Source organism: Anticarsia gemmatalis, chromosome 2 (genome assembly GCF_050436995.1).
Source record: "Anticarsia gemmatalis isolate Benzon Research Colony breed Stoneville strain chromosome 2, ilAntGemm2 primary, whole genome shotgun sequence".
Classification (NCBI taxonomy): domain Eukaryota; kingdom Metazoa; phylum Arthropoda; class Insecta; order Lepidoptera; family Erebidae; genus Anticarsia; species Anticarsia gemmatalis.
In genome coordinates, this window is record NC_134746.1 from 14,543,775 (window position 1) to 14,571,629 (window position 27,855).

General features: G+C 41.7%; 6 protein-coding genes across 10 annotated transcripts in view; 2 read left to right on the plus strand and 4 right to left on the minus strand.

Annotated features, from left to right (window-relative positions):
• Positions 1-52: 52 nt before the first annotated feature.
• LOC142978780 (uncharacterized) lies at positions 53-1,174 on the minus strand. The gene is made up of 3 exons (XM_076123347.1): positions 994-1,174; positions 538-764; positions 53-368 (listed from the first exon to the last, which is right to left on the minus strand). The coding sequence occupies exons 1-3, from the start codon at positions 1,042-1,044 to the stop codon at positions 236-238; spliced, it is 411 nt and encodes a 136-aa protein (XP_075979462.1). The 5' UTR covers positions 1,045-1,174; the 3' UTR covers positions 53-235.
• Positions 1,175-1,366: 192 nt separating this feature from the next.
• LOC142986023 (non-specific serine/threonine protein kinase Cdc7-like) lies at positions 1,367-6,925 on the plus strand. Its single transcript, XM_076134259.1, has 9 exons — positions 1,367-1,699; positions 1,955-2,180; positions 2,515-2,608; positions 2,911-3,053; positions 3,159-3,279; positions 3,393-3,671; positions 3,802-3,982; positions 4,115-4,278; positions 4,359-6,925. Exons 1-9 carry the CDS (start codon positions 1,570-1,572, stop codon positions 4,548-4,550), a joined length of 1,530 nt encoding a protein of 509 aa, XP_075990374.1. The 5' UTR covers positions 1,367-1,569; the 3' UTR covers positions 4,551-6,925.
• Positions 6,926-7,074: 149 nt separating this feature from the next.
• On the minus strand, positions 7,075-8,675 carry LOC142986084 (protein OPI10 homolog). Of its 2 annotated transcripts, none has more exons than XM_076134305.1 (4): positions 8,499-8,675; positions 8,168-8,420; positions 7,976-8,085; positions 7,075-7,887 (listed from the first exon to the last, which is right to left on the minus strand). In XM_076134305.1, the coding sequence occupies exons 1-4, from the start codon at positions 8,535-8,537 to the stop codon at positions 7,693-7,695; spliced, it is 597 nt and encodes a 198-aa protein (XP_075990420.1). In that variant the 5' UTR covers positions 8,538-8,675; the 3' UTR covers positions 7,075-7,692. The 2 variants fall into 2 exon arrangements, with proteins under 2 accessions (XP_075990420.1, XP_075990410.1); XM_076134295.1 differs by having other exon boundaries at positions 7,075-7,893; positions 8,499-8,672.
• A 1,135-nt stretch (positions 8,676-9,810) lies between these two features.
• Positions 9,811-12,777, minus strand: P5CDh1 (delta-1-Pyrroline-5-carboxylate dehydrogenase 1). The gene has a single exon (XM_076134282.1). The coding sequence runs from the start codon at positions 12,252-12,254 to the stop codon at positions 10,554-10,556; it is 1,701 nt and encodes a 566-aa protein (XP_075990397.1). The 5' UTR covers positions 12,255-12,777; the 3' UTR covers positions 9,811-10,553.
• A 1,682-nt stretch (positions 12,778-14,459) lies between these two features.
• On the plus strand, positions 14,460-17,074 carry LOC142986069 (delta-1-pyrroline-5-carboxylate dehydrogenase, mitochondrial-like). Its single transcript, XM_076134269.1, has 4 exons — positions 14,460-16,151; positions 16,252-16,506; positions 16,599-16,736; positions 16,883-17,074. The coding sequence occupies exons 1-4, from the start codon at positions 14,931-14,933 to the stop codon at positions 17,006-17,008; spliced, it is 1,740 nt and encodes a 579-aa protein (XP_075990384.1). The 5' UTR covers positions 14,460-14,930; the 3' UTR covers positions 17,009-17,074.
• Positions 17,058-27,855, minus strand: part of LOC142986029 (uncharacterized) — a 37,985-nt gene continuing 27,187 nt past the window's right edge. For 2 of the 4 annotated variants that reach the window (XM_076134267.1, XM_076134264.1), the window contains 4 exons: positions 24,622-24,826; positions 20,112-20,210; positions 19,691-19,836; positions 17,058-19,225 (listed from right to left, as the gene is read on the minus strand). In XM_076134267.1, the coding sequence (XP_075990382.1) occupies positions 19,697-19,836; positions 20,112-20,210; positions 24,622-24,826 (444 nt within the window). In that variant the 3' untranslated portion in view covers positions 17,058-19,225; positions 19,691-19,696. Of the gene's footprint in view, positions 19,226-19,690; positions 19,837-20,111; positions 20,211-21,303; positions 21,467-24,621; positions 24,827-27,855 lie in introns of those variants that run through there. The other 2 variants (XM_076134266.1, XM_076134268.1) reach the window with 2 other exon arrangements.

The window sequence follows — 27,855 nt, forward strand, 5'->3', positions numbered from 1 at the left end:
TTGAAAAAATGCTCTAAATTTTGTGCAAGCACATAGGGAAATTGATAAGACATTTTATGCTGATAATGAGCCTTTATTGTGCAATAAAATCATGCTGCTATAAATAATAAAAAACTAACATGTACTTCAATTAACTTGTGCACTTAAACCTGACTAAAGTAATAAATTTCAATAATCTAGCTAATGATAGTAAATTCTGAGTTTTGTTTGTACACAGTATATTTTGTATGGAGGCTCAGACTCTGATGGTGCCAGCTTCCTGGATTTCCTTCTGTTTGTGTGTTCCATCACAGAATGGTCTGTTCTTAGTTTGCTTACAGTTACATAGCCAGTATTCCTTTGTTTTTTCCACTTTGAATCTTATAGGTCTGAAAAGATATATTTATTTTGTTACTATTAAAATGTGAGGAGCTTTACTATGAAGAATTATCAAACTATACTTGCCAATTTAATTTTTATGTCTTTAAGGATATGGTTGACTTACACTTACAATACAATGCCATTATGTCTTTTACTTATTGTATTAAATATACATACCTCTGATTAATTTTAAGGTAAACATCTTTATGTGTGCCATCACACAGGGGTTGTGACTTTGATCTGCCACAAAGGCACCAGTGGTAAGTCTTTCCAGCCTCCAGATTCAGCCTAAATGGTTTTCTGTCATATATAACGCCATTTTCTTTTTGATCAGTTGCTGAATATACAGAGGTCAAAGGGTTCTTAGGAATCTCCGGCTTTGGCGGCTTTGTTACATAGTTCACCTGCAAAATTAGGTCAAAGTTATAAATGATAGATCATAACCTATCTAACAGCTATATTGCTACAAAAAAAATAGTTTCTAGGTAATTTTTTTAACAAATCTTACATTTCACTACGTTGCCGATACCTTTGCTCCTAGTAGCGCAGTATCCGAAAGTAGAGTTTGTGGCAAATTGGACACTTTTTTTTAAATTTTACCATCTACTTGAACAGACTGATAAGGTTTCTTACCGATCTTAGTGCGTTCGTAACAATGCCTTGCACCGACTTCCTGGCAAACATGGTAGTAGATGTTTAAAACGTTATATCTGTGATTCTTTTTGTCAGAAATAACAGCTATAAAAATGTTTTACTTGATATATTTTCTTACGAAACCTTGTGAACTTTCTTCACACATTGACACTGTTGACAGATAATCATAACTTTGACAGAAAAACATATCGTTCGGTAATAAATATCAAAAATAAAGTGAAATACAGTTAGCAAATATAGTTTTTGACGTCTAGCATAAAAATAATACATAATCCTAAAACATCATTTAGTCATATTTTTATTTACTTCTCCTGGATTACACGTGGAGAATACTTGGATCTAATTATTATACAAACTGTTATTTTGTCAGAACATTAGTGTCATTCATAGATTTCATCCGAATTCCAAAATCTCTATGCCATGACTTCAAATGATTTCGTCCAACTTCGTCTTTCGTTCAAACAATTCAGTTCTGTTTTCATTTTATCAGTTTCAACATAACAGAAGAATGACGCAGTGATTATGGTAGTAAAATGAGAATTAAGTTAATAAGTGATGTCTAGAATTAGAGGAATAGAAGTAAAAGTTCAAAAGGAAGTGTTACAAACACGTAAATATGGCCTCAACGAAATCCTTAAAAAGAAAAATGAGGATCAGTCTACAAACTCGAAAGATGATGCTGAAAGTAAGTAACTATATCTGCTGATTATTGGTGTAACTGAAATAAAACAGCTACTTCATATAATACTGCAGTAAAATTGTAATTACACAACATTTATAGGTTAGGTTTACTTTTGTTATTGTCGATGACACCTGATGATTCTACTATTTTAGTTTGGACTGATGGGTGCTAGATCCTATACGCTTTATTACTCTGGTTTTATGCTATCCAAGTCTCCTAAGGTGCATGTTCAACAAAAATCGCATTTCTCTATTTCAGAACATCAAATAAAGGAGTTGCTGCAGAAGCTGCCGAGGCTGGACAAGATATTCGACGTCCACCGCAAGATCGGCGAGGGCACGTTCAGCTCAGTGTACCTGGGCTCACTGAGGCAGCACGCCTCACTGCCTGAGACTGAGAAGCGATGGTTTGCTATCAAGCACCTGGTGCCCACAGCACACCCTGCTAGGATAGAACATGAATTACGCTGCTTGCAAGATATGGGGTCAGTATAAAGTCCAACTATATTGAAATTGTGTACAATAAGTTAGCTGGCTCTATGGTTTGTCATAAATACCTAACAGTGTCATAACAGTACTGTGCGAGTCATTGACACACTTTCAAAGTAGACCATAATATAATGACATAGTAAGCATTTTTTGCAAACATACAATACCTACATGTAGCCTGTAGATAACTGTTTAAGTTGTACATTGTCAATATGTGTAAGAGTTATCTGTAAAATGTTGTTTTTTTTTCTGTTATCATAACATGTGATGTGGATGAAGTGTAATGACCATAGATAACTGAATGTTTACATTATTGTTTATTTATTTCAGAGGCAAGGACCATGTGATAGGAGTAGAGCTGTGCCTTCGTAACTTAGATACCATAGTATTTATTATGCCTTATATACCTCATAAGAAATTTTCTGTAAGTACATTTATATGCTGATGAAATTTTATAAGTTAAAAAAAAAATCTTTAATGAATGCTTTTCATATCGCACTCCCGGTGCAACACTGTCACTTTTGTAAAAAAAAAACCAAATCTATAGATATCTTACAAAGTCATTGTTGTGTGAAGTGTCAACGTTTTAAATGCTTCTCCTGAAAAACTACATTTTTGCATAAGTGACAGTATTGCACCGGGGATGCGATATGTATGTTGTGTTATTCAATTATTCTTTTATAAAACCTGATATTAATTTCATGTCATTATTATATCTATTTTCAGGAATATGTAGGAGAGATGGATGCAGAGGAGTTACGTCAATACATGCGCGCGTTACTGATAGCCTTGCGACACGTACACTCGTTTGGCGTCATACACCGCGACGTCAAACCTAGCAATTTCCTCTACGACAGGGAGAATCGACGGTACACACATTATTTACACATTCATCTGATATTTACTTAGTTTTAGTGCATATTTGCATCATCAGAGAATATTTAACAAGTACATGCATCATGTTGTTGTTACAGGTATTTGTTAGTCGATTTTGGGCTCGCGCAACGTTTATGCCCCGCACCGGAGGAGCCGCCGGCCGAGCGAGCCCCGCCACCCGCACACTCCAACGGCGTTCGAAAGAGAACTCGCGAGGAGGTAATATTTTTCTATATTTAAGTTTTAGCCAGTATGTGTCAATATTGTAATCACTTACCCAAAGTGATGTAACATCATATTTGGTTCTGTAATATTGATATTGTATTTTGCAGGAGGAGCTGGCGTCAGGAGCGAAGCGTATGGCCCTGGACCTGAGCACGGGCAGGCCGGTGGCGAGCCCGGCGACACCGGCCGTGGTGGCGTCTCCGCGCCGCGTGTCGGCCGTGATGCGGGAGCCGGCGGCGGGCGGCGCCTCCCCGCCCGCGGCGCACGGGGCAGGGGCGCGGCCGCGCTGTGCGTGTGCGGGGGCCGCGGCCGTGTGCGCCGCCTGCAGCGCCCGCCCCGCGCCGCGGGCCCCGCGCGCCGGCACTCAGGGCTTCCGACCGCCCGAGGTGAGCGCTATACCATTAAGACTTCATATCTTAATCTACTGTGGAGATCAGGTATCCTAATCACGCTACATAAAAATTTTGAAAAATCCTGTAATTAAGGCCTTGATTATACGTCGTCGCTTGCGCGCAGGTGCTGCTGAAGTACCCGCAGCAGACGACGGCGGTGGACGTGTGGGCGAGCGGCGTGGTGCTGGCGAGCGCGCTGACGGCGCGGTACCCGTTCTTCCGCGCCGGGGACGACGTGGCGGCGCTGGCCGAGCTCGCCGACCTGCTGGGCACGCAGCCGCTGCAGCAGGCCGCCGAGAGCCTCGGTACGGATCGATACGGACATTTGTGCGGTGTAGATAAACATACATGGTTCTAATTTTTAAAGCACTTTTTGCAATATTTTACCACTCATAGGATAATATTTGAAAATATACATTAACTACCGTTATTTGCAGGTCGTCGAGTAGTAACATCGTCGGTTCGTCGCGGTCTGTGTCTACGTAAGCTGGCGGCACGTCTGCGCGGCACGACCTCCATTAGCACAGGCAGCAGAGGGAGCGCATGTATGCGTTGTCGACTGCCACAGGAACAGTGTTTATGCAGAGATGAAACCAAAAAGGTACATAAAATACTACACTACCTACATACACAATTTTTTTTTTGAATTACAAGAAAATAAATGTATGTTCGTCGTTCCAGGCGGACGAGTTCGTGGAGGGTCGTTGGGTGGCGGGGTTTCCAGACAGCGCGTTTGCGCTGGCGGCGTCGCTGCTGGACCCCAACCCGCGCTCCCGCGTGTCGGCGGCGGCCGCGCTGCTGCACCCCTTCCTCGCCTCCCCCTCCGCCCCCGCCCCGCCCGCCGCGCCCGCCCCGCACACGGCCCCGCTGTAGCCAGTGTACACGCGCTGGTAATGCTACGTATACATTAATTATTAACGGTTACTGACCCTACTGTCTGCGACTTTTTAAGATTAGATTCTAAAAACTGGAATCTCATCATCGAAATCGAAATACTAATCGTCACTGAGAGTCATGTTAATAGTTAAATTGAAAGCACTTGTGGATTGTGTATACAGTTAAAGAAAACAATATCGCTTATTGACGATGCTTACTTCGATTTGGTCAGAGGTGTAGCGTGATAACATATTATATTTAGTACCACATATGTACCATCCTACACCTCTCAGGTGTCACATACTGTGTGATACCTTATTGTCGTGAAAAACCTGCCTTTTAATGAAATGTGTAAGAAAAGTCTTACTACAAAGTCATGTACAATTTTTAACTAAACAAACTTATCCATGGGTCCTTTGACACATTTTTGTGTAAATATACTGTCCCATATTTGGGAAGATACATTTAATATTTTTGTAAACCATTACTACTGAGTGTTCAATTATACAGTCAATTGCTATAGTACCAAATATTCATAACAGTTTTAGTCATTAACATGTATTTTCTGGATCTTGTACTTATAAAATGCTATTTGAATGGCCAGCTGTTTATAAAGTTGACAAACTAAGAAAACATTTTACACTATTAACAAATATTGAATGAAATAACGTAAAATTTCATTACGAAAATGCACTAAAATAAAGTCTTTATAAGTGTCTTATACAAAATGACATCTCATATCTGCCTTCCATTTGGCCCATGATGGCTGTGAATTGAGTCCTACTGAGGGCACTTAGAACAAGTGTTACATGTATTATATGAAGACAATACTTATTTTATAATGTTCTGGACGGTCAATCTACCATAATTGTGGGGCAAAACATGACTAGTGGGCACGAAAGCGCTATGTCGCATTTATCAAACATTCATTTTCTCGTTAAAAGGGTCTTGTTGAGTACACAATGTTGTCAGAAGTATTTGTTTAAAGCCAATACAAAGCACTGTGTGTAACTTTACCTAGCTTACATACTTTTTTAACGTAGTACTTTAAATATGTTAACGGGCGAATATTGAAATGGTACTCAATTTTAAACGTTACTCAAAATCGTTTCTCCATCTTCTATACACACGAAAACAAAGCAGAATGAAATTAGGTATGTTTTAATATTCGCTCGTAAACATATTCACACGGGAATAAAGCAATATTTTACATTTTAAAGAAATGCATGCTATATAAGCAATGCTCTTTCTCGATAATAGTCATCGTACCATACAGCACCTCATTAGGTGTATAATGTATAATGCTAGTAATCTCAAACATGCACTCAACACCTTGCTTAAATACCCGGCAACCAGTGTAGATAAACGAGCTTGACTTCCAAATACTTTAACTCCAAAGCGAGCCCGCTCCTAATCTTCCATTTACATAGTATTAACTGCATGAAATATTCTTACAAAGTATTAAATTGTAAGAACATGACCACCAAGTAGAATGTATTGAGAGAGAAAGACTCTCGTTATTAGTGGTGATTGGTGAATGTAACGTGTATGTACCTCACGCAGCTAACGTTGACTGCACATTAGTTAAGTGAGACAAGACAATGTACCGAGGGATAACGTGCCTTAATCACTCGCGCGACCTACAGCGTGTGAGGAAGGCAATCACTTGTAACGGCTAACACTAAGCGTCGCACTGAACCATGCACACTGACCTTACATCTAGCAAGTTACAGACAGTGAGAATATCATGTCTTCAGACTTTGGATTGCCTTAGTTACCAGACATTTGTTATTTCTATCTAGATATACCTATCCTTGTCTGAAGATATCATATTGGCACAATCTCTTGAATACTTTAACTGTTTACAATATAATATGTAAATCTGTTCACACTGGTATTCAACTAGTTCTTTACTATCAATTCAATCAAAGTGCATTTCTTATAATTATATTCTGCGTGATATATAAAATAATATTGTTATTTTAGAATTCGTATAGATATGGTCGCCAACTTAAACAATATGCTATGTAATGTACAGTATGCCAGTGTGAACATGTGTGTAAGAAAGTGTGCAAGTTAGTGTGTACGCCGAGTGCGCTAGGCGACCGCGGGAGCGCGTTGATCTAACTTTATAAATGTTATTGTTGATTAGTTATAATGGGGATCTCAGAGTAAACTTTAAGTTACATATCAAGTACAAAGTAGTGTAATTGTCGTGCGACGCGACGTGACGCGCCGGGACGACCACACTGTCACTATTTATTGATGTTTATACATAGTGTGCCTTCACACGCGTGTTCAGAAGAACGTTGTTATGTTACCTCATTGTTAACAACCTCTATATTGAATAAACTATAACATTAAGTATATTATATGGAATTTTATTTAGCTCTTCCTGAATGCAGTTCATTTAGTATATGTGCAACATAGAAGTGCAGTTTCATGAGTCGCAGGTGGGAGGATAAATGCACAAAACTAGCAAATAAATGTTCTAATTTTATTGCTTTAAATTAAAATACAGTTTTGGTTTAAAAAATACATTATTTTATTATAAAATTGTTATTCTTAAGCAGTCTTCTTGTCTATAGACATACAAAATTATATTGCTGCTGCCTCTAGCTCAACCAGATCACTAATACAATACAATGTCAATCACTCAATACGAGAGGCCGCACGCCGCACGCCGCGAAACACATAACACACAAGCAAGCTGATGGATGTGAGTCTACTTGTTTCCACGGGAAACAATACCATTACATACTGTCAAGTAACCAGTGTAAGTGATGTGACCACAACATAACTAAATAAATATTAAATGTTACAACACAACCACTCATAGCCGTCTCTATTGTATAACAATATCAACTGTGTTGTTTGTCAACTGAACTGTCGCCACCAGGCTACTACACAAGTATACATGGTGCACATTTGTACTGATGTACTGTACCGTACTGTACTGTACTGTACTGAACACATAAAAAATACCACAACTGATAGTTCTGCATTCTGTGACAGTTTGTTAAGGACACTAGGTTTGTAAGTCACTGCACACCGCATCAAATATATTAAAACTAAAATGATTCTAGGTTCATCGCATTGTGTTGATTATACTGCCATCTAAATATGATTACAATTTTGGTTAATTTTTCCAGAAATTGGGGTTCTGTTGTAGTCGCCTCTCAAAGTTCTGGTACCAGTTGTGCAGTGTGTTGAGAGGGATGTACGAGACGCCCGGCGTCGGCGTCATCTGGTCCTGTGTCACTGAGAATGATGCTACAAAGTTCACTAGATTCTCCAGCATTTTTTGAGCAAATGTTATGTAATTATTTTGTTGCTGAGCCTGAAACAATAGTATCATATTAATTAAAACAAGGAATAAGTACAGTTGCCTGTCATCACTGTTATAATAAACATAAACTTACAACTGACGAGGCAAGGAGCTGAACATTGGCTTCAGGTTCAATGGCTATCCCAATCTGAGCATTATGACATATTTGCTGCTGACCAAAGGCACTAATGAATTTATTTTCATCTGAAAACAATGACAATTCCTGTAATTTCTCTACTGTTCGTTGAAACCATGACTAGACCCAAAACTGACGCAAATGACTTACTAGATAATTCATGTAACTTCTTTAAGTTTCCTATCTTAAATATAGCGGAAGGTTTTGTGTTGGATATATGTCCTAACAGTTGCCAGTTGGGCGGCGCGGCAGGGTCCGGCCAGCTCCAGTAGACCATGCCGACCGTGCCCGCCGGTAGCGGTGCTAGTCCTGTTAAAAACACCACGGCGTGGTTGATTGTGTCTGCCTCAGATATAGTGATTAAGAACTGCGTCTCCGAAAGTGGTGCAAAGTCGGTCTGCACCTGTAAAATTCAAAAAAACCACCTCAACACGGGTTGGACATACAATAACATTAACAAAAGTAGCGTTTTTCTACTTACTAAACGGCCCGATACGATGAGTCCGAATACATTTGACATGGCTCTTTGTTCTGCTAACAATTGCAACTACTAATAAACACAAGACACAACATTAACCTTAACAATATTCTACTTTATTCTAGAAACATTCTATTCTATACATAGCATTTTTAATCTGTATGGCTGTTTGCTTGTTGTGAAATGTCACTCGGACATGTACGTTTAGTTTTTGCTTTTAATAACCTTAAAAGGTTTTTAAATAAATTTCAACGTTTTTGAAGTCTAGTCTTGAAGAAATATTTTATAGCGCATGGAAAACGATGTTCAAACTTCTGCGGCTATATAAAATGATATAACTAGCTCTCAGCTGTATCCCGGTATTGATATGTTTTTATTCTTCCTTTCGTTTTTTCAGGGGTATCATGAGCTATTAGCCCCTAATTTTAAGTCACAGACACACACAGACTACAAAATTTATTATATTACTAATTATCTAAGCAGCTACAGCAGCTTCGGTCAACTAAGATTGAACGTATTGGCCGAGTGCATGGCGCGGCGCTCTAGTTCGATTGTAGATTACCTATTTAAAAAGGGGGTTTCACTTGGCGCCTTTGCTTCCTTGCTACCGTTTTAGTAGGTACCTACTCAAGACTATATTTTATGAGAGTTGTTTTTTTTTAAAGGGCACTTGTTATTAGTTTGGGTACTTTACATCAATATCGATCGACCTTTAGGCATCTACCTACGGTATAAGCCTAGAATGGTAATGGTATAAAGTTCTTCTCTGTGAGGGAATTTAATGATCAGTAGTAGGATGAAGCAGATGGAAGCCTTTAGAAGCCTCTTTTATCGATACTGGACAACAGTCAAGAGCGTGTAGGTAATCCATAACACTTAGGTACGATTTCGTTACGAAGTATTCTGTCGACGATTATCATAACCATAACAAGAAGAATAAGATTATTTCTTAATGAAGACAGCAGGTTGTTAATGTATTGAGAAAGCGTTGTAGTTTTACATAATTATTGGAAAAAATACCTTCCCGTTTCTTATCTTGTCGACGACACACCCATGTTGACGCACACAGAGAAATATTTATGTACCTAGTAAGAATTTTCCTCTCGTCACGTTTTGGCCAGTTTACAAATTCCGTACGACCTTGAGTAGTGCCAAACACCTTCATTCTCTAGTTTCCTGTTATCACTCATTGAATAATATGTGTTTTATCATATCATTTTAGTTAGTACCTACTTGCTACCTTCTGAAATGTTAGAGGAGTGTAGATTGTAGGTATGGGTACCTTCATGAAATTAAATAAATGAAATACATGTCACAATGTTCATAAATTTATTGGAATTTAAAGATCAAGACTAGTCACATACAAACAAGTAACAGGAACTAGCACCTGACAGGATAAACAACAAATAAAACATAACAATGATTTTGTTATATACTTATGTAACAAATATTTATAAAACATAGGATGGATTGCAATGTGGTTAACATTAAGCATAAATGCAATAAACTGTGTCAGAGAGCAGGCCAAGCTGAAACATATATCAAAGAGATAAATACAGACAGAGCATAACATTTAGAATGATAAGAACCAAAGAGTAAATAATACAGTCTGATAAGAAACAGTCACAGGGCGATAGCAAGCGAGGAAGGACGCCACTTTAATTTAACTTATATCTCACAATAGTTACATCATGTCACTACCATCTCTACAATACAATAACATTAGTGCTTCTATTCCACATAACAGGTAGTACTCTTTATACACATACATTTCATTTCAAAATTATTATACATCTGTTGCTCAGTGTAGCCAGTGTACACTACTCAATAAATTACACTAATTTATTAAACCATTCTAATCAGTACATAATGATAAATTAATACTTTAAAGTTACGTCTTGAGAAAAAACATTATAACATCTATTAAGCCTAATTATTTTGCAATCTTAACTACGTCGTAATAGTAATTATTGAATATGTAATTATTATTGTACTGATAATCAATTTTGTTAGATCTCTCAAGGAGTCTCATCTCGTCGTGGTCGATTCGAATGTGGTCTAGTCCCTCATGTAGGGGTAGTCGATGTCGCGCAGCGGGACGAACGTCTCCTTGATGGACTGCGGCGTGGTCCAGCGCATCACGTAGTTGGGGCCGCCCGCCTTGTCGTTGGTGCCGGACATACGGCCGCCGCCGAAAGGTTGCTGGCCCACCACGGAACCGGTCGATTTGTCATTTAGGTAGAAGTTACCCGCTGTCATCTTCAGCTCCTCTAGAGCTCTTTGGAGGAAGGTGGTGTCCTTGGCGAACACGGCACCCGTTAGCGCGAACTTGGTCGAGGAACCGACGAGTGCCAGAGCCTTGTCCAAGTCGCGATCTTCGTACACGTACATGGTGAGCACCGGCCCGAAGATTTCCTCAGTCATCAGCTTGTCGTGGGGGTCCGACGTTTCAATGATGGTGGGCTGGACAAAGTAGCCTTTGCTGCCATCAAATTCACCACCAGCAAGGATTTTGTTTTTAGGGTTTTTCTTGGCATCTTTGATGTAGCCTGTAATTCTAGCAAAAGCTTTGTCATCGATCACAGCAGCTGAGAATATTTTGAAATCTGTTACATCACCAATCTTCAACTTGGATTGCTCCTGTATCAAACCTTGCTTGATGGCCTCATACAGTGATTTTGGAACGTACATCCTTGAGCATGCTGAACATTTTTGGCCACAGTATTCAAATGCTGAACGAATAGTGCCTGCCACTACTGACTGTACGTCAGCAGATGGGTGTATGAAATGATAGTTCTTACCACCACATTCTCCAATGAGACGAGGATAGTTGCGGTAGCGGCTTAGATTTTTACCAACTTCATTCCACAACCAGTTAAATGTTGGTACTGATCCAGTGAAGTTCACACCTGCCAGGTGAGGGGAAGATGTAATGGTGCGACCAAAAGTTGGTCCATCAGCAGGAACAAAGTTAACAATACCATCAGGCAGCCCAGCTTCACGCATTATGTTGAAGATCCTCCAGTTAGACAAAAGAGCTGTATCAGATGGCTTCCATAGAACACCATTACCCATGAGAGCCGGTGTGTAGGCCAAGTTACCTCCGATAGCGGTGAAGTTGAACGGACTGATAGCTGCAATGAAGCCATCGAGACCACGGAACCTGAGAGAGTTTCTAGTTACAGATGGGTCCTCAGAAATTGGTTGATACTTTGCATTTTCTTTTAAAAAGTATACATTGAATCTGAAGAAATCAATGAGCTCAGCTGCAGAGTCAATTTCAGCTTGGATGACACTTTTAGACTGACCAAGCATAGTAGCAGCATTGAGTTTCTGCCTGTGAGCTCCTGCCATTAAATCTGCAGCATTCTGCCAGATGCGGAGGCGCTCCTCCAGCGGCGTGCGGTCCCAGCGCGCCTGGGCGTCCACGGAAACCTTGATGGCCTTCTGAATGGTTTTTTCACTAGCGTAATAATACTTGGCGATCTTTTTGGAGTGGTCGTGGGGCATCACCTGGTAGCGCGGCTCGCCGTCCTTGATGTTCTCGCCGCCGATGACGATGGGCACCTCCTCGGTGACGGCGGCCGTGCGCTTCAGCTCGGCGGCGAGCTCGGCGCGCTCGGCGCTGCCCTCGCGGTACCCGAACACGGGCTCATTCTGTACGCCGAAGTCCTGGAACACCGGCAGCTCCACAATGCTGGAGAGCGAGCGCTCGAGCGCGCGCCCTCCGCGGACCGATTTTGTCCATACGCTCAACATTTCGTGGTTATGTAGTCGTCTGACGCTCGGCAGCTATGTTCGATCGGACGTAATGCGCAAACTGCTTCCTCCGTTCTCTACTGTCAAGCTTGTTACGTAAACCTGTCGTTCGCAAACACGACAAGACAAAAAGCGCACGAATACGGTAACTGACGTTGATTTTATTTCTACAGAAGCTGTGACCTTCACCGGTTCATCACATTTTGTTACGAAACGAAATGGCACCGAAATAATAATTAGATGATTTTGAGCTTTATCCTCCTAGACGCTACACGTTATGGCATTAATATTGTTATTTCCGACATATGCTTATATTCCGATAACTTTAGATATATTCTTTTCACTGCATTTATTTATTGATCGGTTTTCAGATTTTTCTGATTTTGACTTGCTTGATAATTTTTGCTACGATGTTTTTCTGTCTCTCACAACTCAGCTGACATTTAGGTTTAGGATATCGAATACTGCACTGCAACGCGATTTATCGAACAAAACAACGGACCTGCGTGGAACCGTTCTACGCGAAGTGGAATGTTAAAACTATTGTTGTCTCTTTCCCACTAACGAATTGGCGCAATGTCAAGAATAATGCAAAGCGGTGTAGACGTAGAATATTAGATGAATCCTTCGTGAAAAATCATGTTATAATTTTTCACGGGTCTCGTTTACGGTCAAATTGATTCAAACCATGGATTTGTATTGATGTGATTTTTATTGATCGATCAGAAAGTACAAAAACGACAATCTGTCTACAAGGAGAGGACTTTCCCTAAGTTGATCTTTCATTCAAGGACTTTTCATGTCAATCAAGTCAAATGACCGACCATAGACAATGTAAGGAAATTTGGGTAGGGTAGGGCACTGGGTCACTCAATATTATTGAAATATCAAATATCTTGGTCATTCTGTTCTGGAGGGAAAGCTATGTCATAAATATTGAGAGGAAGGAATTTGTTAGAGTAGTTAGCTCTGCGTGTGTGCTATTTAAAAAAAAAAAATATTACCAGTCCCAGATTTACAAAATTATGCTTATAACTACGATATATTTAATGTTACATATAATCATAGTTAAAATAGTAAGCGAGGCTGTGAATCTGGATTACCGACGCACAACAAGGCTCGCTGTAAGTCGAAAGTTCTGTGATTAAGAGCATGATGAGTGAGATGCTAATGAGACATCCTTCAAGAAGTACCTAGTTTTTGCAAATCTAAACAAACTTAAGACTTAAGACAGAAGTTTTATATCGATACCGACTTAGGTAATTTAATTTATTTAAGTACATAATAGTGTTCTACAGCAACAAATATTTTAAAGCTGAGGTGTTCAGCTGTCTTTTACATAATATCTTCGTTACTGGTGTAAGTTTATTTTTAACATAAAATAGCTTATACGTAGGTGTTCGTGACTGCACCACGAAGTGTTTATTATATTGTTCGAAATCATGTTTCCAGGACAATATAGTAAGCAGAAAATAATAGGTAGTTATTGAGTTAGCGCTGCAAGGCTTGTCTTATTAGCATTTGTAAAGCGCGCGATATAACAGAGTAATACATTACGTATGTTTTAGCCTGCGCATTTGTTTTCAGCCTATGTAGCAGCTATTTACTTTGCTATGAATTTTAATAATAAATTGATGTGTATACTAAGTTTTTTCATTAGCCCTTTTTATGTTTTATGTTCGTATGTACTAATCTAGCTATAGGTACCGGTCGCTTTCATCTCAGCACCTACCGACGGCGACGTGCTGTACAAAGTGTATCGAACAACTGCTCATCGCTGCTTAAATGTTTCGTTCGGTCCTTTAATACCGTTTCTATGTAAGTAGGTATAATATGGTAGTCTACTAAAGCAAACTCTGGGAATGTAGGAGAATTCTACAAATATTGAACAGCAAATTATTGAAACGCCAACGAAATGCTTTATACTTAGCCCAACTTGGAATCGAATCCGTGATTTTGTGATTTACAGCCGCATAAAATTTTGTTGAACCCAAGAAATATGTGAATATTTAAAACTGCAGCTGTGAGTCTGCGTCGGTAAGGGCTGGCTCCATTGATTACTCCGGTAATTGTTAATACTTCCGAAAAACTTAAACATTCTAGCTCCTAGCAGCAGCCCTCTTGTAATTTTCCTTTTTAACCAGCTTACTGTTCATAGGTGACAGGACAACAGCAAACTAACTTGTAGCCGGATAGGTGGTCAGAATTAGAGTCATGATTAAATATAACTATGTATAAACCTCAATACCATGTAAATATGATGCAACACTTGTCTGCACTTAAAGAATCTAGTGGTCGAACTAGAATATACACTTACTAGGCTAGGTCGAGTAGGTACGTAGACGATTGACCATTTAGTTCAAATTGGCTATATCCCTCATACAGTTAGTAACTATCTCGGTGTTGTAAAGACGCGGCACGTTAAAGAATATCCTTCGACGTTTAGTTGTCTTACAAACCTGGAACATTGCCTGGATTCTTTGCCTCTTTTTACTATTCTTCCATAAACATAAACAGAATGTCACGCTATTTCAACATGAACATTATGTCAAAATTTGTACAGAATACATATTCTATACCTAGATATACTTACAGTAGATTTTAAAAACTATGATAAACTAAATTTCAAGTTATTACTCATTTATTAGGTAGGTACAATTAAGTAGGTAGTGGATTATGTTTCGTGTATTACGCAAGCGATTGTCATCAGCGGCGACAGGGCGTCGGCGCGGGATGGCCGTGTTCCCCTCGCCCGAGGCACTGGAGCAGCCCAGCGGTGAGAACCCACCGCTCCCCCCCAGCGAGGTTCCTCGGGAGCCTTGTGTCGGGTCGTGTGAGCGCGAAAATCTCTGCTACGAGCTCACTGCACTGTGCAACCGGCCGCCCGTCGTGCCCACAGTCGTCGGCACGCAGGGGATTGACGCGGGAGTCCCGTGCGCGCAAGCCATGCCCTTCCAACACACGCGTGTGGCGGCTTACTATTGCCACGCGACACCCGACACGGTGCAGCAGGCCGCGTACCTGGCCGCTTGCAATCAGTACTGCTGGGAGCGTTGCCCCATCGATGACCGATGCGCTATATTCGAGAAGGCGGCGGACCTAATCGCCGACGCTTACCGCCAGCGCATCGTAGCCGCCGCCATGATGGGACAGAGCATGACGGCGATCCAGGCGGAGTACAACCTGTGTCAGCTGGTCGACTACCTGCGCTACGGGTGCATATTTATGCGGGATCTTACGAAGAGCCGGTGCGTGGTAGACGGCGGCACGGAGGCGTACAACCGAAACCAGTACCACGGTCTCGAGGGGTTCTGGGCGGCCATCACCCCCTCGGACTCGTTCGGGCTGGCGGCGCAGCTGGCGATCACGCCCGCCATCACCGGCAACTGTGTCGTGTGGAAGCCGAGCGACAACGCCATGCTCGCGTGTCATCGCGTCTACGAGTGCCTACAGCTGGCGGGTCTGCCGCCGGGAGTGATCAACTTCGTTCCCGCAGAGAGGGAAACGTTTTTGCAAACGGTAGGGTCGAGTCCGTATTTGGCGGGCATTTCGTTCGCGGGCACGACTAGTACACTGGAGCACGTCTGGCGGACGGTCGGGCAGGGCGTCCATGGCTACGCGCGGTTCCCTCGCATCGTGGGCACCGGCAGCGGGAAGAACTTCCACGTGGTGCACTCGTCCGCCAACCTGGAGAACGCGGTGGCGTGCACGGCGCGCGCCGCCTTCGAGATGGCGGGACAGAAGTCGTCCTCGTGCTCGCGGGTGTTCGTCGAGCGCTCCGTGTCCGACGAGTTTATCAAAATGTTAGCGGACGCCACGAAACAGCTGTTCGTGTGCCACCCGCTCGACTACAGGTGCTTCACGTCGTCGCTCGTATCGATGGAGGCTTACGATAAGGTTTCTAATTTACTTTTAATCCGGGAGGTACGACACGGTAGATATATATTTCGATAGATATATTCGGCCGGTAGTGGATATAACGCGTGCTCCGCGTCAGGTGGTGGGGTTCATGTCCCGCGCGGCGGCGGACAGCGGCGTGCAGCGCGTGTGCGGCGGGCGGCACGACTGCGCGGTGGGCTACTACGTGCAGCCCACGGTGTACCGCGTGGAGGACCCGGGACACGAGCTGCTGACCCGCGAGACGCGCGGCCCGCTGCTGGCCGTGTGCGTGCTGCCCGACCGCGCCACCATCGAGCTCGAGGAGGCGCTGCACCGCGCGCCCTACGCAATCACTGGCTCTATATTCGTACAGGTACCGCTCGCGCTAGTGATCGGGTCCTTACTGCGTAGTGAGTTTACTTGTCACCTCGTTCGGAGAGTGTATCTACAACCGTCACGCGGCAGGACGAGGAGTGGTCGCGGTGGGCGGTGGGCGCGCTGCGGGATTTCGCCACGACGCTGTACGTGAACGACCGCTGCTCGGAGGAGCGCCCCGCGCAGCAGTCCGTCGGTGGCTCGCGCAAGTCCGGCACCGGCGCCAAGGTTATAACATTATTCACCTACTTTTGCAATGGTCAAACTCTTGATTATTTTAATTCATTTTATTGTTTTGCGAATCATACTTATATATTACTATCGTCCTTCATATCTTAATACTAGACACAGGTATAAGGTGTATATGTCTGCAGGCGGGGTCCATCTCGTACCTGCTGCACTTCAGCACGGAGCGCTCGCTGCGGGAGGCGCTGGAGCTCAACTGTGAAGTCACATACCCGTACATGCGCGAGGTGCCGCCGGACAGTGACCTCAAGTGACCTACGATACTTATGTAGGGACAGTGTGTAAATAAAACGTGCTTTCATATCCATTTCTATATATTTTATTGCAATTCAGGATCAATACATTATGGATATACAACTAAAGTAGCACGCAGCGCATTGACTAAGTCCACCGCCTGCTTATATTTGTACGGGAGAGCGCGAGGACTCGTCGTCGGTACTCCTCCGCTTTGTACATGTTCCTACTGGGACTCGCCGACTCGCGCCTCGGGGAATTATATAAAACTCGCAAAATATTGCGCCACTAAATATCAGCTCCTACTATAATATTAATAATGAACCACGTAAATGTCATAATATGCGTAAAGTACGATACAACTAGGCATTGGCAAGTGTCGGCCGGGCGGCCGGACGGCGCGGGCGCGTGACGTCACCTCACCTCTCCTCTCCTCCCCTCCCCTCCCCGCACCCGCGCCGCGAACATACGAACAATATAATAATTATGACACTCTTACAGCGTGCCCGAACGAAACATTACAACTACGTACATAATATGTATAAAGAAAGCGCCCGTCGTCACCTGTCTCCTGCTCACTTACTAGCTATACAATTGATTTGTCCACAGACTCCAGTCACGCGACGGCGAGCTTCCACTCCTCCTCTACACCACACCACATGCACGTGCACGTACACTCGCTCGTCTACAGTTCATATAAGACGTCCGCAGCTCGCCGCCGCTACACACACACACGCTTTGGACCCTCTTTCGAGACAAAGGCTTCAGTTCACACGCACACATACATACAGCTCACACATAAACACACACATTGCTAAAGGCACAGCATACGCTCAGTTTAGCAAGATATCAATTAATTAATTATTACAAATACATATCTTAGCAAGTATAAAATCGACTCCATTAGTGTCACGCTCGATCTAAACAATACGAATACAAAATATATGTCTTTTAAATGATTATCATCAATGCATTACTGGCATCACATCATTACATTATAGTTCAATAAAAACATTGTAAATGTGTACAAAAGTCAGTAAAAATTACAAAAATTTAGGAATGACATGTGGAATGAGTATAATAGGATCACAATCAGTAGACAGTTCGCGGCGTACACGTACACGTACACGTACATACTACACGATGTACCGATGTACTGACGCGCTGTGGTACCGCGTGGCAATGTTCACAGCTTCACTACTAACATTACATTAATATTAAATACGTTTAAATGCTCCAAAATATGTGAAATGTACGACACACACGAACGTTTGATAATCACAATGTTCACTTGAACCAAAGTTTAAAATATAATTTGAAGGTGTATCGTATATCATCGACTTAATATTGCCAACGTTTTGTAAGAATGGTTCCAAAATACATACTTAGATAACTATCACTTCTTAAATAGTCAAGAGTAATTTAACAAATCATGATATGTTTAGTTTATCTATACAATTCATGTGCAGACTTTGAAGAGAAACATTGGGAACACAGTCATCACTCGTGCCGCGTTGATTGGCTGGTGAATGAACATAGTGAAAATAAAACGCGCGGTGAGTGTCGTCGGTCAAGTAGTGGTTATCAGCTAATCAGTCGAGCTCGTAAGTACTTAGAGATATGACTGGATGCGACTTATGCGACTTATAGCGACTTATCCTACGTAACGGTACTTGAGCACACGTACACACGTACACACGTACTGGACGTACACCACTTCACTTTATTTATATAATACTCGACCGTCACTACAACATATAGCGTGGCCGCACGGTGAACACACATGCTCACTGACTCTCTTACTCGTTATGGAAAAAGGCTGACTAACTGAGCACAAAACAAATTAAATTCCGTCCCAAATAAAAAAAAAGTTATTGCTAATAAATTTTCCAACTTCTTTCTAAATACATGGGCCATCTATCGTGAAGGCATTTTCATAAAATAGAAAAGATGTTTGAACGCACAAATCTCAGGAACTAAGAGTCCGATTTAAGGAATTCTTTGACCAATATTAGCGAAATTTCATAGGTAAGATGGTCTATGAGCAGGTATGTTCCACTGTCAGTACAGTCCACAGCACCTCTAACACGAGGAGACAAGACACTGTTAGATTGAGCACGGGTCAGCCGGGCGGCTGTGGTGGCGACAGTTCATTGTAGCACGTCGCGCGAGGAGTGCAGCTTCATTGCTTCGTTCTGCTTGCGAAGATGTTGATCGATCAACTCGGTTTCAGCGACCTGGAAATATACAAGTAAAAGTACTTGTTTTATGCAGAAAAACATCAAGGAATAACAATAAAATATTGATTTAAAGACAAAGTAGTTAAATACTCCACAAACACTCTTTTCTATCACTCTGATCGTTTTGTGAGATTGCAGGTGCTTTACAAAAAATGAAGGTTTATGACCTAATTTCCTGGTTCCGGGTTTCCAGGCGATTTTCTCGACACAGATTTTAAGAATAAGTACTTTGTTTAGAATTTATTTGGACATCGAACATTAAAATTTATAAGGGCTCGTACACACAGTGCCGGCGGCAGGCGGTTTACTCGGCTTGCCGGCGTCAGTACGTTCCTAGCATTCAAGCGGTAGTGCTGGGTGTGGCCAGCTCTGCGCGGCTTATGTCGGCGGCACATGTGTAGTAGCCATAAGACTTTTAAGTTTGGACAAGTGGTATTGAGTAATGTAGGTGGCGATACGTACGTGTGACTAGAACAGCAGGTCGGTGGTGTGTGTCCGCGCCTCGCTCCACGAGCGCGCCACGTCGGCGCCGCACGGCCGCGCGTCGCCCTCCGCGCCCGCCGCGCCGCCGCCCGCGCCCTCCTCCGCCCGGGACGTGGGGGAAGCTGCTGGAATACAACAGAACACATAAATAAGATAATGTTTAAGAAAAACATTCACCAGTACTTGAATAATAAACATGTGATGATGTAATTATAGCTTATTAAATATATTATTATGTTTGTATACGCTCCCACGAGTATACGGCTAGGCTTCAACTAGGAAACAAACGAAATCAAGATAGATTAAAATAACATTATTTGTAATAAACATTTAATACAGTCTTAAAATCCATAAAAAATACATGTGTGATAAATAAAAGTGATAATATAAGTAGACTCACGTGTGTTGTCTGGTTCATCGTTGTCGTGGCGCGTGACGCCGAGCTGGAAGGCGGCGGCCGCCGTCTTGCTGGGCGTGTAGCGCGACAACGCCGCCGACGCTGCGCCACAAACACTTAGCTTACTACACACACTCTAGCGCACACATACTACTAGCTAACATGGGAATTATCATGTATCTATTTAATTGTATTGTTGCAAATAAATATGTGGGTGAAATAAAATGTCATTGTTGGGAGCTAAATTCTAGATCGAAGATGAGTTATTGAAATAGCTTATACGAATGTAATATACCTAAGTCCTTTACAATAAGAGGAAGTGTAGGTTTTTATGCAGATTATTTATTAACAAAACAATGGTTGTAATTAAACTCATTAGCTAGAAACATAAATATAATAAATATTTGTCCACTGATATTTAAATCGATTTCAGATCATCAGTCAAGTGTTTATCACTTGTTATATTGAATGTCTAATTAATTATAATCTTATCAACATTTAAGAACACGTGTCTTGTTTGAAATTAATATTAGACTAATCTATTTAAAATTAATGTTACACATATTATACCTACTTCGTTAAAACATAATTAATTTGTTCGGATTGAACATAATCACGTTATCGTTATGCCGTATATCGTAAATGATTTAGTAATTAGTCTAGTTTATAGCTATTTAATTGATACTAAATTAAAACTACATTTAGCGGTACTTAATTTACTACATAAAATGAGAGTGTTATATTACTTCTAACTATAATGAACGGTACAATAGCTCATTCTGTCACCGCCATTTGAGAGTAAAATGGCTATAGCGCTACAGCTGCCCGCGGTAAATCGTAGCAGATAAAATAATTAGATACTGGAGCATGTAACATAAGGTTTATTTAACTGCGAGTGTATTCATAGATACTACAGTATATCCTAGTATAGATGAAGCCAAATAAGTTGAACAATTTCGCTACATCATAGGTTTGTCAGTTATCTGGTTACTATAGTACGAGCTTTGTTTAGTTTGGGATCAGATGACCGTGTGAGTTGTCCAGTTTTATTTATTTAGGTCCTCTTGGAAAAATTGCAGGGCGCGACGGCGAGAGCGCCTAGATCGATTGGTAGAACAGTCGGTAAAGATTCCTCTGTGCTGGGTCTACAAACATCTACTCGTGTTCGTATTGTTTGGCGACAATTCTTAGTATTATCTAGCAGACAGACAGGTCAGGTAGCGCTACAGTTCAGACGAAGGCCTCGTCGGGCACGGCGACGAGCGGCGCCAGGCGGCGGAACACGTGGCGCGCGCGCGGCGGCGGCGGCGGCGGTGCCATGCGCAGCACCACGCGGTGACGGACGCGCCGGTGGTACACTGTCGTTATACTCTCATAGTTAGTGCTCAAACTAGGCTCCACTACTACAGGTCTTAATACTACGTCTAAACGACGGCGACGCTTTCAGCCGAATGTTTGAAAATCTTGCCTTGATTCCCGCCAAAGAAACAGCTGATTCCTAAAAGTTGCCTAATGTTGAGATACACTTCTGTATTCGACCATCAGGTTGTCTAGATTTTCTTGCTACAATTGTAGCCTGATAGCTTATCTTAGACCTTTCCTTAACTAAAAATTGATTAGTTATCAATTGAATTTGCTATGTACCATTAGACAATAGTTAACTCCACTATTCGATCTAGCAACCAGCGAACTGGTAATAGAAGTCTATTATCTAATTAATTACTAGATCTATGAATAGATCCGAACCAATTGAATATGAGAGCAATAAAAACCTAATAAAGATTGTTTCTATTAGTTTATATGAGTACAGTTCAAAGTTGAGCATATAATGTGATATATTGTGAGTGACAAGATAACTTGTCAATGAGGAAGCATGGTGAATAATAGATAGTTACAATATAACGAGAGTATGTGTGTGTGTGTGTGTGTGTGTGTGTGTGTGTGTGTGTGTGTGTGTAATTATGATTGAGTAGCGTGAGTGTCGTGTGTCGCGAGTCATTGTGTCGGGTGAGGGGTCAAGTGTCCAGTGTCGAGGCAGTACTATCATTATTGTCAAACGCTGTTTTATTGATCCATTATGTAACGACGTATTGGCAGGATTTATTTGTTTTGATATTATTGCGCGTTATCGGGTTAAGTGCGATCGTTTGCTTGGTGTTTCGTGTGTAACCGTTTGGCATCCGAACAATCAGTTAAATAAGTAGCTATTTTATAACACTTTGCCCGGCCTAGAAATCGAACTAGGTAGAGCAAGATTCATCTACCACAAGATGAACTACCGCATACTACTTTATCATGGTGGGTCATATCAATGTCATATATGTTTATTTTGGAAGCTAAATATCAATATCGATATCTCTACGTATTTTAGGCGTGCACTTGACAAGTTATCGCGTTGACAAATGGATTGCTCTCACAACAAGCAGCATATCGTTTTTGAAGGATATTACAAAAAACAAGTGGTTGCAGTTGGCTGGCTAAATAAACGGATAGAATAATCATCTTACATCTATTATAATAATATGTCCGAACTTTGAACAATGGATAACAATGATAACATTTACTTCATGATTGATTAGCTTAACGCAAGTGGTTGCAGGTTCGAACCCGTGGCAACACACCAATGACTTTCGAAGTTATGTGTGTATTAGAAATAATTATCACTTGCTATAACGGTGACGGAAAACATCGTGATGAAACCTTGCATGGCAAAAATTTATTGAGGGCATGCAAAGTCCCCAACCCACACTTAGCCAGTGTGATGGACTCAAGGCCCTACACCTCCCCCTCGCTCTTGCCCAGCATGGGGCCAGAAATGGATTAAAAAAAGTTAATAAGTAAAACATCATAGTAAAAATATGATAGTAAACACTCCAGAGAGTGTGATGATAAGTGGTGGCAGAGATTTGGCACACACAGTGCTCAGCGCACAGACTGAGTCAATGTCGAGAAGCACTTCAAGGCGCCACGTGGGAACGCACTTGTGACACACATTCATATTTCATATTGTTACATATTTTATATTTTACTGGTGAAGTATGGAGACAATCATGTATGTGGCTAGCTATTTAAAGTCTTATGCATAGATTCTCAACCCTCTGTAGAAAACTGGCACTTTTACAAGGAAAAGCCTTTCAGTACCTTCTTTATATAGTTAAATAGTTATACCAATATTCTTTTGTTATTTATCATTTGTCCTAAAACCCGCTATTGCCCTCCACCAAGAGCTCGGATGCCTGAGCCTTTGATCTAGTGTCAATAAAATTCTTGGTTCAATCAAGATTATAGTGTGACATGATAATTAATATAGTTACTTTAAATGTTGTAATTTCTATGATCGATGCTATTATCTTTTTGCAGATTGGTACGTGTTATTTTACATTGAGAAAACATTAGATACAAGGGTATTACCCTAGTATATGAGAGAAAGTACTAGAATCAAAATGTAATAAATGTACACTGTAAATAATGACTTTACTCTCTTTTAAGTAACGTGAACTTCTCAAAACAGACAATTGTTCTATCAAATCTTTCACCAAAAAATAGTAAGCGTTTGTTAAACTTACATGACTAGTACGACAGTACACCAAACAATGATTGTTTCGGCTGTTCAGTCTCAAAACATGAAGTTATCACTACAACGCGTGGCCGCGTACCTACACTTGTTGTATAAACATGGTCACGTGGGTGTTAATCTGTGCTATGCCTGGTAAAGGTTACGACGCCGGCGTCCTTCAGAACACACCACCTCACTCAGTATGTGACTCACTAATGACACTACTACTTTCAAAATCTATATCCTACGACAGAATTCATCAAATTTTAGGCATGCAACTAGACGGTAAATTCTATACTCTGACAAAGCAAGGCTATTCTGCTGATACGAAGTTGGATCCAGAACCCATCTATGTCTAGAAATTAATTTACAAGATAATATAGTTCTATTAGTTTTAGATGGGAGCGGATCCTCAGTTACCAAATAAGATTTGAGGCTAGTGAATTAGTGCTAAAATGTCATTCAGCGTTTAATTTAATCTCAAAGAGCTACAAAATAAAGTAATTTAAATATGCATTGACGTTTTCAAGTCTTTTTTCTACATTTTAGTAATAAAGTTTGCTATGTGTTGTGTTTTAGAAAAAATGTAATAAAAAGTGCGGTACCGGGTGGTACGGTCACAGATCTCACGATAAGGACATTGTTTTTATAATAGTTCACACCAGCCGTGACGTCACTCGTCTAGGTCGACGTGCCAAGGTTGAGATTGTTTTGTACACAACATTATGCATTAAAATCATACGTCTGGGAAAACGTCTACTGTTGTTTAACGGTAAGGTAACACAAATAAATTGTTTGATATAGACATGACATGCTAATCATAGAAGGGTATAGTGTTGAGGCTGGTTTAAGGTCTATTAGGACCTTATGATGTTTTTTATACTTTTTCCTAAATTGGTCTGATAGTTGCATAGACGAACGTTGGTACGATTAATGAAGTCATATGTGTTGTGTTACCTATATGTGTGTTGGCGGCGAGCGGCGCCAGCAGCGGCGACTCGGCGAGCTGCGGCGCGGGCGCGGCGGGCGCGGGCTGCGCGGGGCAGGGCGCGGGCGCGGGGGCGGGGGCGGCGGGCGGCGGCGACGGGGACTCCTCGCACAGGGACGTCTCCGACGGGTACTCGAACGTGCGCGTCAGCGAATCATCGAACTGCAGCTTCAGCTGAAAATGTATAACAAACAGATTTAACACTGATAAATCTATTATGGTTTTTGATTAAATTGTATATTTTGAATCATTTGTACTGTTTAAAACAATATTTTTTCCGCAACTAAAGTTAACGGTTGATTTTCCCTGGAATATTCCTTGTGACGTACTTTTCAAAATGTAATAAATAGGTTTAATAAGCAACAGGATAATTAACGATCGAATGTAGGTTTATACCATTTTTAATTAAATACACTACATACCGACTTCTGCCTAAATATTCTTAACTGCTGACGTTTAAAACTATAAAAATATGCTATATATGCTATCAATTCTTCTAAATCAATAGCCTAATATAGGAAGGAGACTTGAAGAAATAGAGAGCATTCTCAAGTTCATCGTTAAATCAACTCAAAGGCTTCAGTTTCTTGAAATACTCGTGAGTGTCTGCGACCTGAGTTCACCACAAACTAGGCGAAAAATACGAGCCCTGGTTACCTCTTTCAAGTGTGTTTGATTGTAAGAAAGTACACTGTATTATATAAGTAATAGTTAAGAATATAATCGCGTTTCGCACTATAATGTTTTAATTTACTACTTATGTAACGTGTGTGTGTGTGTGTGTGTGTGTGTGTGTGTGTGTGTGTGTGTGTGTGTGTGTGTGTGTGTGTGTGTGTGTGTGTGTGTGTGTGTGTGTGTGTGTGTGTGTGTGTGTGTGTGTGTGTGTGTGTGTGTGTGTGTGTGTGTGTGTGTGTGTGTGTGTGTGTGTGTGTGTGTGTGTGTGTGTGTGTGTGTGTGTGTGTGTGTGTGTGTGTGTGTGTGTGTGTGTGTGTGTGTGTGTGTGTGTGTGTGTGTGTGTGTGTGTGTGTGTGTGTGTGTGTGTGTGTGTGTGTGTGTGTGTGTGTGTGTGTGTGTGTGTGTGTGTGTGTGTGTGTGTGTGTGTGTGTGTGTGTGTGTGTGTGTGTGTGTGTGTGTGTGTGTGTGTGTGTGTGTGTGTGTGTGTGTGTGTGTGTGTGTGTGTGTGTGTGTGTGTGTGTGTGTGTGTGTGTGTGTGTGTGTGTGTGTGTGTGTGTGTGTGTGTGTGTGTGTGTGTGTGTGTGTGTGTGTGTGTGTGTGTGTGTGTGTGTGTGTGTGTGTGTGTGTGTGTGTGTGTGTGTGTGTGTGTGTGTGTGTGTGTGTGTGTGTGTGTGTGTGTGTGTGTGTGTGTGTGTGTGTGTGTGTGTGTGTGTGTGTGTGTGTGTGTGTGTGTGTGTGTGTGTGTGTGTGTGTGTGTGTGTGTGTGTGTGTGTGTGTGTGTGTGTGTGTGTGTGTGTGTGTGTGTGTGTGTGTGTGTGTGTGTGTGTGTGTGTGTGTGTGTGTGTGTGTGTGTGTGTGTGTGTGTGTGTGTGTGTGTGTGTGTGTGTGTGTGTGTGTGTGTGTGTGTGTGTGTGTGTGTGTGTGTGTGTGTGTGTGTGTGTGTGTGTGTGTGTGTGTGTGTGTGTGTGTGTGTGTGTGTGTGTGTGTGTGTGTGTGTGTGTGTGTGTGTGTGTGTGTGTGTGTGTGTGTGTGTGTGTGTGTGTGTGTGTGTGTGTGTGTGTGTGTGTGTGTGTGTGTGTGTGTGTGTGTGTGTGTGTGTGTGTGTGTGTGTGTGTGTGTGTGTGTGTGTGTGTGTGTGTGTGTGTGTGTGTGTGTGTGTGTGTGTGTGTGTGTGTGTGTGTGTGTGTGTGTGTGTGTGTGTGTGTGTGTGTGTGTGTGTGTGTGTGTGTGTGTGTGTGTGTGTGTGTGTGTGTGTGTGTGTGTGTGTGTGTGTGTGTGTGTGTGTGTGTGTGTGTGTGTGTGTGTGTGTGTGTGTGTGTGTGTGTGTGTGTGTGTGTGTGTGTGTGTGTGTGTGTGTGTGTGTGTGTGTGTGTGTGTGTGTGTGTGTGTGTGTGTGTGTGTGTGTGTGTGTGTGTGTGCTATGTGCACTATTATAATACCTTTTATCAAACAGAGATTTTTCTCAAGTACTAATCACGTCTTTTCTTACTAGAATTAGGATTTCTTTTTGTTAGCCCGTATTGTCCCACTGCTGAGCAAAGGCCTCCCCCAATTAATATTAAACGCATCTAGATCGTCAAGCCAGCGCTTCTTGGCTCTGCCTCGTCCGTGAACCTATGTCCGAGTTTCGGATTTTGTCTATTAATTTTATTCCAAGAACACTGCGTTCTATGGCTCTTTGGCAAACCTTGAGTTTGGACTTTTGAGACTCAATCAGTGACCATGTTTGCGCTCCGTAAGTTAGGACGGGCAGAATACACATGTCGATGAGTTTACGCTTGAGAGACATTGGAAGGTCACCGTTCATTAGCGCTTTCATGGACCAGTAGCTCTTCCAGGTATTTTCAATCCGGCGATCGATCAATAGGATCCTTTTTGGCAATTCTTTAAAACACGGTAGAATCGTATCCTGTAGCACTTATCCAAAACATTTTTACCAAATAAAGTGACTGTGCCTCCTGTGCCTGGACAATCGAATTCGAAAATCTTAATACTCTTGTTCTGCTAGAGATCAATTCAGTGACTCACGTTTAAGAAGTGACCCTCAAAAGTGTGACAAAAGTACTAATAACACATCAATAAAGTGTTGATTTTGTTGCATTTTTGTGTGTGATTCAGTGTGAGTGGAATGCGTCGAGACACGTGTGCCTGTGTGTATGTTGCACTGTGTTATGTGTGTGTAAAGTGCATGTGCATCGGGCAGCGACCGCGTCACGGGCCGCCGAGCACACGTGCCCCTGCGGTGCACCGTGAAGACGTCGCCTCTGATCTTAACTGTTACTTACTAACATTTGTGTAGCGTTGCGTAATAGTCTTCGTAATATTCCTAATGACATCATAAGATATGCTACCTGTATATTTTTAAGAAAGGTGCTAACATGAGTGTTTATTCCTTAACCTAAACTGGGTTCAACGGAAGTGTGTAGCGAAAAATCTCGATTGTTATATTTAAGCTACACAATAGGCATTCGATATGATTACGCCATTTCAATAAGCTAAAAATACACTCATGACCTATAAGGATTAAC

Coding starts and splice junctions, on each gene's coding strand:
- LOC142986084 (XM_076134295.1), bottom strand. CDS start 8,537: ATGTCAAATGTATTCGGACTCATCGTATCGGGCCGTTTA. Junction 8,086..8,167: donor GAAGTTACATGAATTATCTA/GTAAGTCATTTG, acceptor CATTGTTTTCAG/ATGAAAATAAATTCATTAGT. Junction 7,894..7,975: donor AGCTCCTTGCCTCGTCAGTT/GTAAGTTTATGT, acceptor CTATTGTTTCAG/GCTCAGCAACAAAATAATTA.
- LOC142978780 (XM_076123347.1), bottom strand. CDS start 1,044: ATGTTTGCCAGGAAGTCGGTGCAAGGCATTGTTACGAACGCACTAAGA. Junction 765..993: donor TTACGAACGCACTAAGATCG/GTAAGAAACCTT, acceptor CTAATTTTGCAG/GTGAACTATGTAACAAAGCC. Junction 369..537: donor TACCTTAAAATTAATCAGAG/GTATGTATATTT, acceptor ATATCTTTTCAG/ACCTATAAGATTCAAAGTGG.
- LOC142986069 (XM_076134269.1), top strand. CDS start 14,931: ATGTTTCGTGTATTACGCAAGCGATTGTCATCAGCGGCGACAGGGCGT. Junction 16,152..16,251: donor CGATGGAGGCTTACGATAAG/GTTTCTAATTTA, acceptor GCTCCGCGTCAG/GTGGTGGGGTTCATGTCCCG. Junction 16,737..16,882: donor AGTCCGGCACCGGCGCCAAG/GTTATAACATTA, acceptor ATATGTCTGCAG/GCGGGGTCCATCTCGTACCT.
- LOC142986023 (XM_076134259.1), top strand. CDS start 1,570: ATGTCTAGAATTAGAGGAATAGAAGTAAAAGTTCAAAAGGAAGTGTTA. Junction 2,609..2,910: donor TACCTCATAAGAAATTTTCT/GTAAGTACATTT, acceptor ATCTATTTTCAG/GAATATGTAGGAGAGATGGA. Junction 3,672..3,801: donor AGGGCTTCCGACCGCCCGAG/GTGAGCGCTATA, acceptor GCTTGCGCGCAG/GTGCTGCTGAAGTACCCGCA.
- P5CDh1 (XM_076134282.1), bottom strand. CDS start 12,254: ATGTTGAGCGTATGGACAAAATCGGTCCGCGGAGGGCGCGCGCTCGAG.